This window comes from Poromitra crassiceps (assembly GCF_964638095.1).
Source record: "Poromitra crassiceps genome assembly, chromosome: 23".
NCBI classification, from domain to species: Eukaryota; Metazoa; Chordata; class Actinopteri; order Beryciformes; family Melamphaidae; genus Poromitra; species Poromitra crassiceps.
The window spans coordinates 7338041-7354827 of record NC_139639.1 but is presented as its reverse complement, the minus strand read 5'-3'; the positions used below and the strand labels follow the sequence as shown (position 1 = coordinate 7354827).

Below are 16787 nucleotides of genomic sequence, written 5' to 3'. Positions count from 1 at the left end.
TCCATAGAGAAGGTAAACACTGCCCATCTGCTTATATTACATAGATCATAATGACACAAAGTGGGTTGATAATCAGCAAGGCATCCCTTTAAGAACTCTGTTGAGAAGCTAACCCTAAGAAGCTAAGAGTATTCAAGGTCTGAGACCATGGGCCTTCTCTCAGAAATAGCATGGAAAAAGCTTCATGAAAAAGTTGCCTCACTCTTTCAAATTCTTAAATTATCTATAACTGAAACAACTAAAAAAATTCACTCACTGAGCCTCCTCTCAAACTGTTGGAGCCCCCCTGGAGAGGCCCAACTCCCACTTGGAATCCTCTGAACTGGGGGGTTATAGTGTTCAGGCTAAGATCTGAACTGGGGTGTTATAGTGTTCAGGCTAAAATCAGACTAGAGTAGAATAAGACAGGGCAGACAAGGCTGTGTAGATTAACTAGATTCCTGATGTAGTTAGTTCTGGTTAATGGCTAGATTAGTCAGATTGTCTGAACTGCTGCTCATCTGGCCTGGCTGCTCTGCTGCTAGTTCCAGTATGCCGCTGCTACCTGGGGCTGGGCGATAAATGTCAACTCATTTCTTGCTTATTCATTTGCTCTTTTCGCCTGATAAGTAAAATACAGAACCTGATTGCTAAATTTGACTATATATATATATATATCGCCCAGCGACAGCATATTCTATTTGTTCTGCTCTTCTCTTCTCTTCCCCCCTCCCCTGCTCTCTCCTCCCCCACTTTCCATGTCCCCTCCCCACCTCCTCCCTTGCCCTGCTCTCTCCTCCCCCACATCCCCCCGGGTCTCCCTTCCTTGCTCCCCCTCCTCCCTTTTCCTGCTCTCTCCTCTTTCCCCCTTCCCCTGCTCCTTCCCCACCTCCTCCCCTTCCCTGCTCTCTCCTCCCCCACATTTCCCATTCCCTCCCCACCTCCTCCCTTTCCCTGTTCTTTCCTCCCCCACATACCCCTGCTCTCCCCCCCCCCACATTCCCCCCGCTCTCCCTCCCTTGCTCCACCCCCACCTCCTCCCTTTCCCTGCTCTCCCCTCCCCCACATTCCCATGTTCCCTCCCCACCTCCTCCCTTCCCTGTTCTCCTTCTCCCCCACATTCCATCCCCCTTTTCTCCCTTTCTCTCTGTCTCTCTTTATCATACATTATGATTGTTCAATCTTGTTGTTATTATTACTACTGTAATTGTTACTGTTGTGTCAGCTAGATTTAGCTAGACATATTCTCTGTGAAGTCCTCTGAGACATGCTTGTGAATTAGGGCTATACAAATAAACTTGACTTGACTTGAAACCCTAACCATGTTAAGAACTCTGTTGAGATCCTAACCCTAACCATGTTGCTGCATATTTGAAGATCGTGTTGAGCTGAACACTTCAACTGGAGAGCTGAGGATCAGAGGATTGACCAGAGAAGACAGTGGATCGTACACCCCAGACATCAACAACTATGAGAAAAGCAAGATTCAACTCAAAGTCATCTGTAAGGGTTTTATTTTGGCAGTTTGACCAGTTTTAGGTGGCTGATGTGGAGTTGTGGCTTGTTTTCCCCTCAATTCACACTTGGTTTTAACCATCTCCGTTGTTGGGGCCTCAGGATTCTAGTGTGACTAGAATCCAATATAGGTATGATTTGATCACATGCCCTATTTGATGTTGGCATAGCCATGTTAGACAAAGGTCTCTGTTTAACCCATTAGCTAAATTCAACTTCAAAGCTCTGAGATGCTTCTGAGGGACAGTAAAGTCTGCAAGGAGTCAAGCCAGCACGGACGTCCCCATTGCGTCCCAGCGTCTGCAGACCTACAATCTCAACTCACATCTGGATGCCACAAAACCCAGAGAGACCACCACTATGGCATCAGAGACACTCCTGCTGATGTCCTGTGCAGGCACCCCAGGACAATAAACACTGCCCCCAAACCTACGGTCGTATGGGCTGTCCTCAGTTCAAATCTAATACATTTTATTGGCCAAAATCCAACTCTCATTTAAATTGAGCTCTTTCCTAAAAACTGAGGAGAGACAAAGAGAGAAAAAGTCAGTTCTGATCTGGCCTCAGCCGAAAAGCTGAAAGAGTCTCACTTGGTCCCCAGTCCCGCACAAGCCCCACTCTTCTCCTCCAGCACACGGGCAGAAAACAAGTGCACCACGGCTGGAAGCAAGCCAGCCTGCCCGCAGCAAAGAGAACCAGCAATATAGTCTAGATCAGGCTGTGTTACTGTTACCTCTCTCCCTCCGAGAATGCAGCCAGCGCTTGAGAGGATGCAGCCCTAAATGAGAGTTTCAAGAGACAAGCTTGCATTTAAGTCATCAGGCTCTATTCTCCCCCTGGCCTTAAATTTGCGTTTATGGCTGGGCGCGGTGCTATTATTGGGCGTGGTCACGCACATTCCCTAATTTTTCCTTGACGCTAAAGCCAGATTGCGCGGCGCTAACCATTTAACCACACCTTTTTAAGTGTAGAATTATGTGTATATAAACACATTTTGTTGTTACCCCGTTGAAATAGTGTCCCATGGGTCCGTCTGGCCATCAGTCAGTCGGAGCTCGGCAGCTGGGCAGGATGGCGAAGGCATGACCCGCCCATCTCTGCTTCTGATTGGTGCAGGAGACAAGGAGAGACGCAGGATAGGATAGCCAAGCGAATGTGATTGGATCAACAATGTTTGACGCTAGGCCAATCAGAGGCAGAGAAGGGCGGCTCATGACTTCGCCATCCTGGGAAAAAAATATTGCACACGTCACAGAGACGCAGACGATTACTTAACTTCCGTTTGAAAGGTCAACATGTGTAAACTGTGCGGACATTTTATTTATAAATTCCCCTCCCAAATAGGGCACTTTTGGCATCAGGGGAAAACGGGCAGGTGCTCGGGCACCCCTAGCATCCCCCTCTGTACGTACCTGCTCGGAAACAGGCCTGGGTCCCTGATGTCAAACCACTGTATTGTTTTAACATTGGTTGTGCCCAAATCCCCCCTTCATGTCACATAATGTTACAAGTTTGTTCATGTCAAGTGCACATTAGGCTTATGTGGAAAAACAGTCTGTGAGTCTCTGTCTCTCTTTCTAGCTGTCTTCATTGAGACAGAGAAATCAAGAAAAAAAGTGCATGTGATTGATCCTGACTGCAACGGCCTTTTTCTCCTCTTCTCTCCATCAACAACAGCTCCTGTCTCTAAACCCACCATCTCTACAAGCTGTGAACCTGATTTGTCCTCCTGTACTCTCTGGTGTAACGCAATCATCACAGATGCTGAACTAGTCAGTTACACCTGGTGGAAAGACGACATGAAGAAGATTGACTCACCCAGAGAGCAAATCATTACAAAGGTACAGTAGTGACAAAGTGTTGGTCCAACTCTCTTCCTGTCCATGTGTGAGTTAGTTCATGTCCACTTGTAATATCAGGGGACTAAACAATGCATTACTTTACAGGAATAAACCAGAATCATTTGTTCAGCTTGCTTCACATATTCATTACACTAGCTTGTGGTTTTCGTGGTGATCCTATGTAAGTGAGAATGGAAGTGGAAAAAGTCTGGTTGACTTTAACCACCTGTACTGTATTTGTGAGAAATGAGTGGTACCAATGAATCAAATGTGGATTCAAACAAACAATAAATCCAAGGCTTTCATAACAATAGGAGTTAAAGCCACAGGACGATAATCACCAGGTTCCTTAGGACACGTTTTCTTCTTTGGAAGAGGTGTTATATGTGAAGTCTTCCACTTTGTAGGAATTATATGAGTGTCCATGGAACACTGAAGAATAGGCTGCCACATGGGTGCAAGCTGAGCTGCAAACGTTTTCAGAATAAAGGCACTGAGATGATCTGGTCCTGTGGCTTTCCCCTGATTCAAATATCTAAAAGTGTTCCTCACCTGCTCAACTGAAACATCAATTCTATCAGACAGCACAGGTTGGACTGAGCTGATGATATTTCCAGCATGATCTGAATTGTTTCCTTTATCAAACCTAGCAAAGAAACTGTTCAACTGATTTGCAAAATCGGCCTCATTATCTGCCACCAATGCTTTCCGGGTGGTTGACAGTCCAGTCATGCTTTTCATGGTGTCCCATAACTGTTTGGTATTTTTGCTTTTAAAAACTTTTTCTAGTTGTAGCTTATGTGCCCTCTTTGCATCTTGTAGTTTCCCCTTTAAATCTTTTTTTATACGCTTTAATTATCCTATGTCCTTGTTCCTGAAGGTGCTTTTCCTCAAATGTATAATGTGTTTTACATCATTAGTTATGTACATGTTGTTATTTGGATATATTTGTATCTTCTTGGTTGGTATCACTGACTGTACACAAAAGTCTATGTAGTCTGTTGTTACTGTAGATGTCTCATCCAAGGAGTCATGATGAAACTCCTCCCACATAGTACAGTCAAAGCATGCCTTTAGTTCTTCTATATACTGTCAGGTGACCACACTCTGATTATTTTTCTCTCTGATTTGTTGCTCTTCAGTTTATAAGTTGATACAAGATGGACCATATTATGAGCTAGCTATTGGTGGTCTTATCCTTGACACATATGCTCCCTCCATGTTTACAAAGCATTTATCCAAAAGTTTATTCTTCCTTGTTTCACCCTTCACATACTGCTTAAATCCTGGCATTGTTATATCCAGTTTGCATTGGTTCATGTCTCCAACAACAATTGCTGGGGCTCTGGATGTTGTTGCTGCAGCGTGTTCAACAGTAGCTGCTGCTCGCGTCGAGTTGCCACTGGGAGGTGTGTAGACAACAAACAGCAGCACGCATCCAAATTCCCTCTGCAAATAGAAGGGTCTCAAAGTCAGGTACAAGATCTCAACGTCTTTATCACAAAACCTGCTGTTCACGGTGTACTGACGGCACCACCGATCATTAATATATATATATGCAGATCCTGCCGCCCCTGCTTTTACAGGAGATGATTTCTCTGTCTGCTCTCACCAAAGTGAAGCCGTCTATTTTACAGGCAGAGTTCGGTATTGCAGAGTGTACGTTTCCGTGTAGCACAGCAATTATGCCTCCCGGAAGGCTGAACAGTACCTCTCATAAAAAAAATTGTTTATAGACCGCAGGTTTGTGAGGATCAGAGATGGAAGTGGTGGCCTTGTGTACCTTGCTCACAGTCATCTCCGCATCCTGCCTCTCCTTCCTTGTTTTTTTCACCGGCCTGGTCTTATCAACTCCGGTGGGATGTGGGCTCGGAGCTCCGGTGTCAGGCATGGACCACAGTCCCCTGTAGTCCCCACAGTCAGTCCCACAGTCAGTTTCAGAATATCTTGCTTCAAGCAAGGTTTCTCTGCTGTATACGAATGCATGCAGGGCGAATATCCCCCACTCGTCTGTGTCCACACGCCAATTCATATTGCAGCGTGTCTGTTGCACTTGCAACCACAGACCCCATACCAGAGGACAAATAATCCACCACTTGTACATAAACATATTAGATGACATTCAACATAAAACAAAGAGAGAAACAGAACACCTGTACACAGTTCACAGCACCGGAAGTCAAACCTTTAAGTTTCTTGATGCTTTAAGCTGCTGGAGTGTCCTTGAGCAAGACACTGAACTCCTTCCAGCTTCAGGGAACTGCTCTGCAGCTGAGCCTCAGATCTCCTTTAACCAAAGGGTGAAGACATCAAGTGAGCAGTATTCAAATTAAACTGTGATTGGTTTGTGAACTTTGTGCTAATTCTATTTCACTGATTAATAGGTGGATTTGAACTATACAGAGTTCAGCTGTAAGGTGGAGAACCCAGTCAGTGAGGAGGTCAGCCAACCCATCAGCAACCCGCTCATCCCCAGTGAGTTACCTCACTTTAACAACACATTACATGTTACATCTCTAAGATTTCACTTGTGTTCTCTTGGTGACACCTATGGCCATTATGTCATCAGTGTGTGTGTCTGTCTCTTGTGTGTGTTTGTGTGTGCATGCGTGTGTGTGCCTGTATGTCTCTTGTGTGTGTGTGTGTGTGTGTGTGTGGGCGGGCGGGCGCGCGCTTTCACTGATGACATCATCACTGATGTCATCATCAGTGTGTGTCTGTCTCTTGTGTTTGTGTGGGCATGTGTGTGCCTGTCTGTCTCTTGTGTGTATGTGTGTGTGAGTGTGTGTGCACACGCACGCACGTGTGTGTGTCTATGTGTGCATCACTGATGATGCCTCTGACATCACTGATGATGTCACAATTTATGACATCGCTGATGACATCATCACTGGCCAACTTTGTGTGTGAGTGAATTTATGACATCACTGAGTACCGCAGGGATGACGTATTTTTGTAGGCTTTATCCAGAAACCGGCCCCATTTTGGTTCGTCAGTGGAAAAGCCTATGGGGTTTTAGAATGGGGATTTCACTTAAATGCATATAATACTGTAAGGTCTGTCTGTGGTTAACAAAACTTTATTGGATATTTGTGTTCAGCATGATAATCTTCACAAACGTGAATAACTTGTATGCCTTTTGAAAGGTTTTCTAAAAAATCACGTTAAAAAAAGCGCATTTACGTTCCAAAAGTCATAAAAGTTATTCACGTTTGTGAACATTATCATGCTGAACCAAAATTCACGTTCCCATAAACTTTTGTTCACCACAGACCTTATTTTATGCATTTAAGTGAAATCCCCATTCTAAACCCCATTCACTTTTCTGCTGACGAACCCGGAAGTATACTTCCAGACTCATTCCTGTGGGTCTCTATAGAGAGACAGGCAGAGCGCAGGCGCTGTCTTTTCAGCACCGCAGCACATGGGCAGCTGAGGAACAGAGAGAGGGAGAGATGTGTCATTATATCATAATATTGTCTTCGGGCCCTTGAGCAATTGTGATGTCAAAAACATTGGAATGGGTCAAGCTTTTAACTACATAGATATAATACTGTGTCCATGTAAACAGACTTGTTGCTGTTATTTTCCTGTAGAGTCTGATGGTGAATGGAAACGGAGACCAGGCAGAATAGTCATCATCCTCATGGTCGTGACCATGTTGCTGCTCATCATAACGCCCATTGCTAAATGCATACGCAGAACAGGTAGGAAGCCATCATATACTACATTTATTTACAAAATGATTTACTGTGTAAAGTGTTATTAAATATGATTATGACATCAAACTGATATTTGCCTGTAATTGACAGTATTCACATTTGTGTCTGTTTATTTTGGGGTTAGGGTTATAGTTGACTTATGGTGCCATAGAGCTCAACAGTCACGTGACTGTTCTGTGACGTCACGGTTCCAGAAGAGTATTTCCCCATTCATATTCTGCATTGAGATTTTGATTATTAGTCATATTCGCATAACCACCCAAGGTAGACTTACCATGGGCAAGCTAGTGGTGAAACAATGGTATATCTTCCTGTAGAAGCCACAAATCTGTATATCATCGTTTTTTTTTTTTTTTACATTTTTTATTGGATTTCATGGAGAGGTACTACACTACCCACAATTCTACAATGTAATATCGACGTCTTTGATTGGTGGAGCTCACTGTATGGTCATCTGTGATTGGTGGCCTGCCCTGCACTAATTCCTCTCTCTGGCTGTTATCTCTCTGGCTAGGCTACTACGAATGTAGGTCACAGCTTGTTGAATAAAAGGACTAAAACCGCCACTGAGTGACTGAAAGTATATTATGTTAACTAGTTCAAGTCACGCTCTTTCCACGCCGGCACCTGTTTTGAAATCTGTTATCTGGTTCAGTCACTAATATGCACAAAATGTGTCTCTACGATAACGTTAGCCATTCTACTCTAATAGTGTACCGCAGGGATGATGTATGTTTGTAGGCTTAACCAGAAATCGCCACCATGTTGGTTGTTAGGGGGGGAAAGGCTAATAGGAGGATAATATTCACAAATGAGGACCACCTTATGACTTTTTAAAAGTTTTCTAAAAATCTGATTTAAACACATTATGCTTCAAAAGTCATAAAAGTGGTCCACATTTGTGGAGATTATCCTGCTGAACACAAATGACCACCATAAACGTTTGATAACCACAGACCTTATTTCATGCATTTAACTGAAATCCCCATTCTTAAACCAGTAGCCTTTTCCCCTTACAAACTAAAGTGCTACTTCCGGACTCATTCCTGCGGTACTCTATGGCGGCCACTCAGACCGCTGGTCCGGACCACTGCCACACAGAGTGTTCACCCATTGGCTGAAACGCTCTGTTGCTCAATCATCCGCTAATCTGATTGGCCATAAATGCCGCAATGGGTTATGGGATGAGTAGTTTCTTCACTCTTACGATATTATGTACACAGTCTTGTACCCAGCACTTCTTTTCCGTTTTTCAATGTTTTTTTTCAATGCAAATGAATCAAATGTTTTATGGTCATGATTCTCTGGAAGGTCGTTTTGTTTGTTTCCAGGCTTAAAACTCTGTAGATGAAGGATTTCTCAAAACATGATTGAGAAAAATGAATGGGGAACCCGAGGTTCTACCAGAACCAGAGGTGACATCACAATGCCACGTGACTGTTGAGCTCTATAAAGGTTGCTCTATTCCCAGGCCTAGATCCTCTTGTTGCACCTGTCCTACAATGTCCCTATGTCTGTCTTAGTGCTTATAAGTTGAACTGCCTCTCTTGAGTTCCATTTCCACCCTGCTACCACAGGAGGAGCTGCACTCCTGACTTCCTTTGTCGGTGTGATCTCAACCTACCTTTACACATGACATGTTGCCATTTGAAAAAATGACACTTTGTCCTGATCATAGTGCTATTCATCATGACCAACTGTGGTCTGACACATATAAGGCCCCTTGCAAACAGGTAGACCTGTATGACGTTTGGGTGGTCCAGCTATAAGCATTTAGCAAATAAGCCTTCCTTAGCTGGGAGTTACTTCCTGTTTGTACTAACTTATTTTTTTCTGTCACAGCCAAACGGTTCCAAGTATCTTCTGTCATACAGAGATGATGTAGGCAGTTGAAATATTTTGTGTGTAAAATCTTTTTCAGAGAAATTAAAATAAATTGTTGCTTTTGAAAGGTTAGCCTGATGGTGGCAGTATGTGAAAATTAATGAATAACAGAGTTCCTCAAGTATACCATTGCAGTTATCCAGTTGGTCATATTGTGATATGATACATATTGGCTTCTCTAACATATTCTTTATGATCATTATTTTCCTGCAGTAAAAAAAGAAAAGGAAGAAGAAGAAGAAGCAGGTAGGTACCTAAATGACTCATACCATTCTTCCTGTTGATGCTCAAAGTGTTGCTGAAATCTGACAGACAGAAAACTTTAATGCCAGCAGAGGTGGAAAGTAAGAGGTATAAGTAAGACTACTTATGAACACTTTCTATGTAAGGGTACTTTACTTGAGTATTTCCTCTTTTTTCTTTTTTAATAAAAGATGTATAAGACTTTATATGCACACAGAAGGCTTATTTCTCCCACATTTTGTTCACAAATGTGTTTAAATTTGAGCACTATGATCCCTCACTCTGCCAGGTGTCAGGGTTTTTTAAGGCCCGCACCAACCCAACCCGTTAAGAGAGCCAGTCCGCCCCGTTAAAATGTGTGTTAATGCTGAACCCAACACAACCCGGTGGCCCGCAAATGGCCAATTTAATGTAATATGTCTCAGGACTCAGGACATAGCACATGCTTGCGCCCCCAACGCAACACAATTTCTGCTCCTATAGCACACTGGCAGGCATCAGATACCATATAGCTATAGGCTACCAATAGCACATAACCATCAGTATTTTGGGGAAAAGGTCACTTTATATGTAGGCAGCCACAATGACTGATGAATAAAAAGTTGTTAGTAGTTTTGAGCCCCTGTCAGTCGAGGCTGTAATCCTGTCTGTCATGCAGAGTGGAGGGAAAAAAGCAGCACTGAGGGGAGCATGAGAAAATGAAACATTCCTGTCTGTCCAAAGTTTTGCTGATCTAATCTCATCATGACATGCAGGGAAATATATTTTGGTAGCCGATGTGTTTAGAAGAGCATTCTCATTTTGTTCAGACAGTTTTGCTATAGGCTAGTGTAGCGTTATATTTTACATGCTTGCTATTAAACTGCTATGAGATTTGTTTGTGGAGCACGGAGACAGACACAGGGATAGAAAAGTGGCTGCACAGAGAGAGAGGGGATCATGGATGTATGGCTGAGAGAGCAGAGAGCGTGTCTAGTGCCTCTATAGTGTTCAGCAGTTTAAAACAACAGGTGGACTTCAAAACGCCACCATCAGACACTTCCAATGCGTTTGGCAACTGCACTGACATCTTGACAGGACCCAGCCACAGGCACATGCAGCATATAAATTCTCTCTCTCTCTCGCTCCCCCCCATTTTCCCCGTGGGTGCTCGGCTCTTTCTTTGATCTCTTTCTGTGGGTGCTCGGCTCTTCTGTGGGTGCTCGGCTCTTTCTGTGGGTGCTCAGCTCTTTCTGTGGGTGCTCAGCTCTTTCTGTGGCTGCTCGGCTCTTTCTTTGATCTCTTTCTGTGGGTGCTCGGCTCTTCTGTGGGTGCTCGGCTCTTTCTTTTAGCTCTTTCTGTGGGTGCTCGGCTCTTTCTGTGGCTGCTCGGGCACCGGAGCACCCACAGATTCGGTGTCTATGACTCAGGATGAGCGCTGCAGCACTCTCCAAGGTGTCCAAACTCTGTTTCTCTCTTTCTCTCTCTCTCACACACACACACACACACACATACACACACACACACACACACACACACACACACACACACACACACACACGACAGTCTGCTCTGGATGAGCGCAGACACGCAGCTGTTCGTTCATGTCATTGAATTGTCATTGTTATTTCGGCGTCGGCGTCATTACAAACTCTATCGGCCTTTTTTCAATTAGCCTAATCCAAAAGGAGAACTACAGAAACAGTCCTTATTCTTTTCAATAACTTGTACTTTCGTTCATACGTTGATATGGTCACGTGACATCATGGTAAAGTTGAAAAATAGATCACGTTTAACACAGAAGTCTGTGGTGGAATTTGAACGTACCTCATTCCTGTCAGGCTTTGCCCTGTGCCCTGTGCCTAATGCTGTAAAAATCTAAAAATCCACATCTTTATGAGAGAGAGAGAGAGAGAGAGAGAGAGAGAGAGAGAGAGAGAGAGAGAGAGAGAGACACTTAAATAAAGCATCATTTACCTGCTGACCCACGGGCCCAGTAGGTTTTGGGTAGCCTACGCATCACTACAAGATGCTGATTAAACAGCATGGTTATTGCACAGGTGATCATAAATTATTCTAACAGGTACTTTATACATTACACCCAGTCAGACCTGTTTGTCCACCCACCAGTAATGAGCTGAATAGAGTCCAGTTGGGAGTTGGGAATGTGTCAATTATCAGGAAATGTTTGTATTATTCTTTACTCACCTCTCATTTATTTCATCTGTTGTTTGTTAATTCAGATACTCTGTCTGCGTGTCAACATCAACACAAATCCAGTCTGAAGGAGAAGGTTCAGTGTGTGTCTGAGGGGCTTGGTAGAGCAGGAAACTCACTTCTCAATGATTTCTACACAGTGCTTTACCTCACGGTGGGAAGGACTCAACAGGTCAATCTTGAACATGAGGTCAGACAGATTGAAGCAGCATCCAGAAACCAGAGATCAGAAACAACAATCAGATGTGAAGACATCTTTAAACCTATTGGAAATAAACCAACCAAAACATTGATGACAATGGGAGTGGCTGGCATTGGGAAAACAGTCTTAACCCATAAGTTCACTCTGGACTGGGCTGAAGACAAAGCCAACCAGGATATACAGTTCATATTTCCGTTACCTTTCCGAGAGCTGAATCTGCTGAAAGAGGAAAAGTTCAGCTTGGTGGGACTTATTCATTGCTTCTTTAATAAGATCAAAGAAGCAGGGATGTGCAGGTTTGATGAGTTCCAGGTTGTGTTCATCTTTGATGGTCTGGATGAGTGTCGACTTCCTCTAGACTTCCAGAACAACAAGATCCTGACTGATATTACAGAGTCAACCTCAGTGGACAGGCTGCTGACAAACCTCATCAGGGGGAATCTGCTTCCCACTGCACGCCGCTGGATAACTACACGACCTGCAGCAGCCAATCGGATCCCTCCTAGGTGCATTGACATCGTGACAGAGGTGAGAGGCTTCACTGACATTCAAAAGGAGGAGTACTTCAGAAAAAAAGTCAGAGATGAGGAGCAGGTCAGCAACATCATCTCCCACATCAAGGCTTCACGAAGCCTCCACATCATGTGCTACATCCCAGTCTTCTGCTGGATCACTGCTACGGTTCTGGAGCATCTGTTGAAAACCAGTGAGAAAGTAAAGATGCCCAAGACCCTGACTGAGATGTACATCCACTTGCTGTTGGTTCAGTCCAAATGGGGGAACGTCAAGTATGACAGAACTGAGAAAGATAATTGGAAGTTGATGCTCGCTCTGGCAAAACTGGCTTTTGAGCAGCTGGAGAAAGGCAACCTGATCTTCTATGAAGCAGACCTGTCAGAGTGTGGCATTGATATCAAAGCAGCCTCAGTGACATCGGGAGTGTTCACTGAGATCTTTAAAGAGGAGTGTGGGCTGTACCAAGGTGAAAAGGTCTTTTGCTTTGTCCATCTGAGCCTTCAGGAGTTTCTGGCTGCTGTCTACATGTTCCACTGTCACACAAACAGCAAGGAGGAGGTACTGAAGACATTCCTGGGAAAAGGTTTGGGTAGATCTGAAGACCATGACCAATCCCTGGATGTCTTCCTGAAGACAGCCATGGACAAATCCCTGAAGAGTGGAAATGGACACCTGGACCTCTTTGTCCGCTTCCTTCATGGACTCTCAGTGGACTCCAGCCAGAGACTCTTACGAGGCCTGCTGGGTCAGACAGAGAGCAGACCAGACAGCATCCAGAGAGCCATCAGGAACCTGAAGGAGATGACCAGCTCCAATACCTCTCCTGACAAAAGCACCAACTTCTTCCACTGTTTGGTGGAGATGAACGAAAAGTCAGTGCATCAGGAGATCTTACAGTTCCTGACGTCCAAGAAGAGATCAGTGGATAAGCTCTCTGAGATCCACTGCTCAGATCTGGGCTACATGCTAGAGATGTCAGAGGAGGTTCTGGATGTGTTGGACCTGGAGGCCTGCAACATATCACAGAAAGGACAACTGAGACTGATCCCAGCTGTGAGGAACTGCAGGAAGGCTCGGTTAGTCCTGATGTAAATACAAAAGTATAGAACAGTGTAGAGTGATCTTTATAATAGGGTTGTCACGATGCTAAAATTTCTAACTTTGATATCTTCTACCAAGGTAAATACTGATGTCTATACCATTTTTGTATCGGGGAGGGTGGGGGGTGGCGGACAACATATCAGGAGGCATAAAAAAAATAAACATTGGATGGACAGATGCATGCTTCTCCATAATCTAGGCCAGATGAAACTCATTAAAAGCTTTGCTCTTACACAGTAGATTACCCCTGCTCTATTCCAGTGGTTCTCAACCTTTTTGAGTCACGACCCCCAAAAAACTTTAGGCTCGGGTTCGCAACGCCCCCCTCCTGCCGCTACCATACCCAATGACAGTGTGTACGCATTGACACACTGATTTCACTCACTCACTGAAATCGTTTCTATAGTTTAGATAGCTTTATAATACATTAAACCATGTATGGGAGATTTAATCATCATGAAGGAAAAATAATTTCTTTTTTTCTTTTTTCTCTTTTGACAATTATCCAGCGACCCCCCAAAATAATCTTGTGACCCCTGGGGGGTCCCGACCCCCAGATTGAGAACCACTGCTCTATTCATCAGCCTATCACAACATAGCAGATTACCCCTGCTCTAGTCACCAGCATATCACAAAAAAGCAGATTACTCCTGCTCTATTCATCAGCCTATCACAACACTTTTAGCTTGTTGAAGTAACATACTGTACCCACCAATGATAGGGAGGGGAAATTCTGTAGTATGTTTGATTTTTCATCAAGAGAAAGCACTGCTGGTATAGATACTGTTGCAAATAAGTATTGTACTCGTGTCAAATTTGTATTGATACTTACCGATACTATTGACAACTTTATATACTTCCTTTGAATGCCAAATAAACCAAGAGAAAGAACAACTACTTTATACCTGACACCATCATAATTATAGTAAAGATCTATAGTTCCTCAAACATAGAGAATATTAACTGTTGTTCTACATAGCAGTGGACCGTGTTGGGCTTAACCTGTTACAAAGTAATGTGTCACTGTAATCACATTACTTTTTCCTGTAGCAGAGTAAAGACATTACTGTTCCAGGTTCAGTTTCACATTATGTTACTGATCTAACAGATCTGTTGTTTTTTAGTTTCATTCTTTAGCCTAGTTTAGTCTAGTTTATTGAAGTAATAATATCTATGAAAGATCCCCCTTGTCTTCTCCTGCCTTCAGCTCATGTCAGAAATAGCAACATAAAATTAACTAAACCCAAACAAAGTATGTGTCTAATGGTGTCAGGTTTTACCAGAATTTGAACTGAACTGCCCCAATTATTGCAGTTATCATTATTAGTAGTCGTTGTCGTCGTTGTCGTAATTGCTTTATAAGTTGCTTGCTTGAAGTCCAACTCCTCATTTATTCTTTATTCAGATTGAGGTTCTGCAACTTGTCAGAGACTGGCTGTGAAGTCGTGGCCTCAGCTCTGAAGGCCAACCCCTCCCATCTGACAGAGCTGGACCTGAGTCACAGCAACCTGACTATGGAGGAAAGTGTGCATACAGGATGGAAGCTGCATTCAGGATTGAAGCTGATCTATGCTGGACTGGAGAGTCCACACTGCAGACTGGAGACTCTCAGGTCAGACATCATATTTAATAATGTGCTGATATGAATATTAACTGATTGTTTTTACTCTGCTTTATTATTATTATTAGGGGTTCAAGCCCCGAAGGACTGTCTGTATGTATGTATGTCTGTATGTCTGCGCACAATTGCTCAAATCTGCATCACTGACATTCACTGATGACATCACAATTACCAGTATGTCAAAATATCATCATCAGTGATGTCATCGCTAATTATTCCAGGAGTGTCTGTCTGTCTGTTGCCACTTCTAAACATGAACTCTGGATTAAAACCAAAACCGTAAATCAGGTCCGGCTATTCCCAGCAGTTCCCTTGCTAGACATGACTCAATGAACCAGTTCATCTCTTTCTAAACATGGGGAGAAGCTCCGACGCTGCAGGTGAATGATATTGTGCAGTTTGGCAGAAGGATGGTGCACGGCCGAGCAAAGAGGACGGGGGGGGGGGGGGGGGGGGGGGGAACCTGTGGGAATGGTGCTGCGGAAAGCCTGTGGCAGTGGCAGCCATGAAGTGGAAAGATACAGCAAAGATGGCGACGTCCGTGGTTGTGTTGTTTGTTGTGCTTCTGCAATATTTCCTCACACATACTCGGCAACGCGGAAAAACTATGAAGAAACTGGAAAGGTATAAGTTTTGTGGTGTAAGCTGAAGAAGATAGGAAGCAGCGACACGTCGTGCACAAAGATCCCACCAGAGAAAGGTTGCTTCAGTGTTTGTGTTACCTGCCCTCCAGCGTGAGAGAGCAATGTGGAAGTGAGGGAGACCAGGCAGACAATTATTCTGGGAAGATGCACTTAAGAACTTTGATGAGGTGGAATGGAAGTGTTGATTTTGCATGTCCTGGTCTACGTTCGAGTATGTGCTGAGTCTGGTGGAACCTGCACTAACACGCAAGATTACATGATGGCGAAAACCACTAGAAGCACATTTGAGACTGGCCGTTGTGCTTTGGTGGTTTGCCACACCGAGCGAGTATAGATAGTATAGATAGTATAGCTGCGTGTTTGGTGTTGGACTGTCTACTGTGGGCTACCGTGTGCGTGAAGTCACATCTGCCATAATGAACAATCTCTATATACGTTTCATTTGCCTGCCAAAGGGGGAACAGCTACAGAAGAGCTTAGATCATGAATGTGTGCACAGTAATTTAAGACAGTAACAGTAAGTTAGTTCACAGTAAGCGTAAACTAAGTGTTCAAGTGGCTGATTTAAGTGTTAAAGTCGAAGTGAACCGGAACGGAATGCACCAGCGCGAGCGTCGGACACTGAAAACGAATTGAGAGGCGGACCATATACGTGTTGATGATTTGATTTGACAATTCTGAGGACTGGCTTTGGCATTGGCCAATCCTGGCGTGTTCCACCCCCAAATCGAGTGGGATTCAGCCTGTTGTCATGCTACGCGAGTGGGATCTGCAGAGTACCAGGGAGCCAGCTGCGGACAATCCGATCCATAGGTGCTGCCCGCCCGCCTGGAATCTCCGAGAGACGTCCCCTGACAGCCAGGGAGGCTGTCAGGCTCGGAGGCACGCGCCATTATCGTTATAAATGTAAATAATATTCCTGGAATGCGTGTTTTAACGAGCCAGTTACATTTCTTTGCATTCTTAGACATTACCGTTTGATTTAGTTTGCATAATTGCTCAAGTTAGTAGTTAGTTTATGGGCTAGAAACTCTGCCAGATGACAGGCATTAGGTGCCATTTTCCCCTTCATTTGGAAGAGAAAATTATCCTGAAATGAAGATTTGATTGACAGCTGTATGTCGTGAAATGATTGGTTGAAATGGGGTAGAAATTTGATAGTACTAGGTGACGTCAGCAAACTGTAAATTACTGTTATCAATGAAATCTTGAAAAATGAACTTTTGATGTGAAAAAGTGTGAAAAACTAAAAAAATTAGATTGTTGTGATTTGTTTTGCATACATTATTAAATAGGTGCACTGCATACCCAGGTATTTGAACT

The 16787-nt window shown here is 43.9% G+C and overlaps 1 protein-coding gene across 1 annotated transcript in view; it reads left to right on the top strand.

The window, feature by feature from the left end:
* LOC310797403 (uncharacterized protein) overlaps window positions 1–16787 on the top strand; it is a 57164-nt gene that overhangs the window by 15757 nt on the left and 24620 nt on the right. The window contains exons 4-10 of the mRNA XM_083659772.1: window positions 1357–1482; window positions 3172–3335; window positions 5720–5810; window positions 6932–7042; window positions 9155–9187; window positions 11407–13174; window positions 14605–14811. Coding sequence (XP_083515898.1) covers window positions 1357–1482; window positions 3172–3335; window positions 5720–5810; window positions 6932–7042; window positions 9155–9187; window positions 11407–13174; window positions 14605–14811 — 2500 coding nt within the window. The remainder of the gene's footprint in view (window positions 1–1356; window positions 1483–3171; window positions 3336–5719; window positions 5811–6931; window positions 7043–9154; window positions 9188–11406; window positions 13175–14604; window positions 14812–16787) is intronic.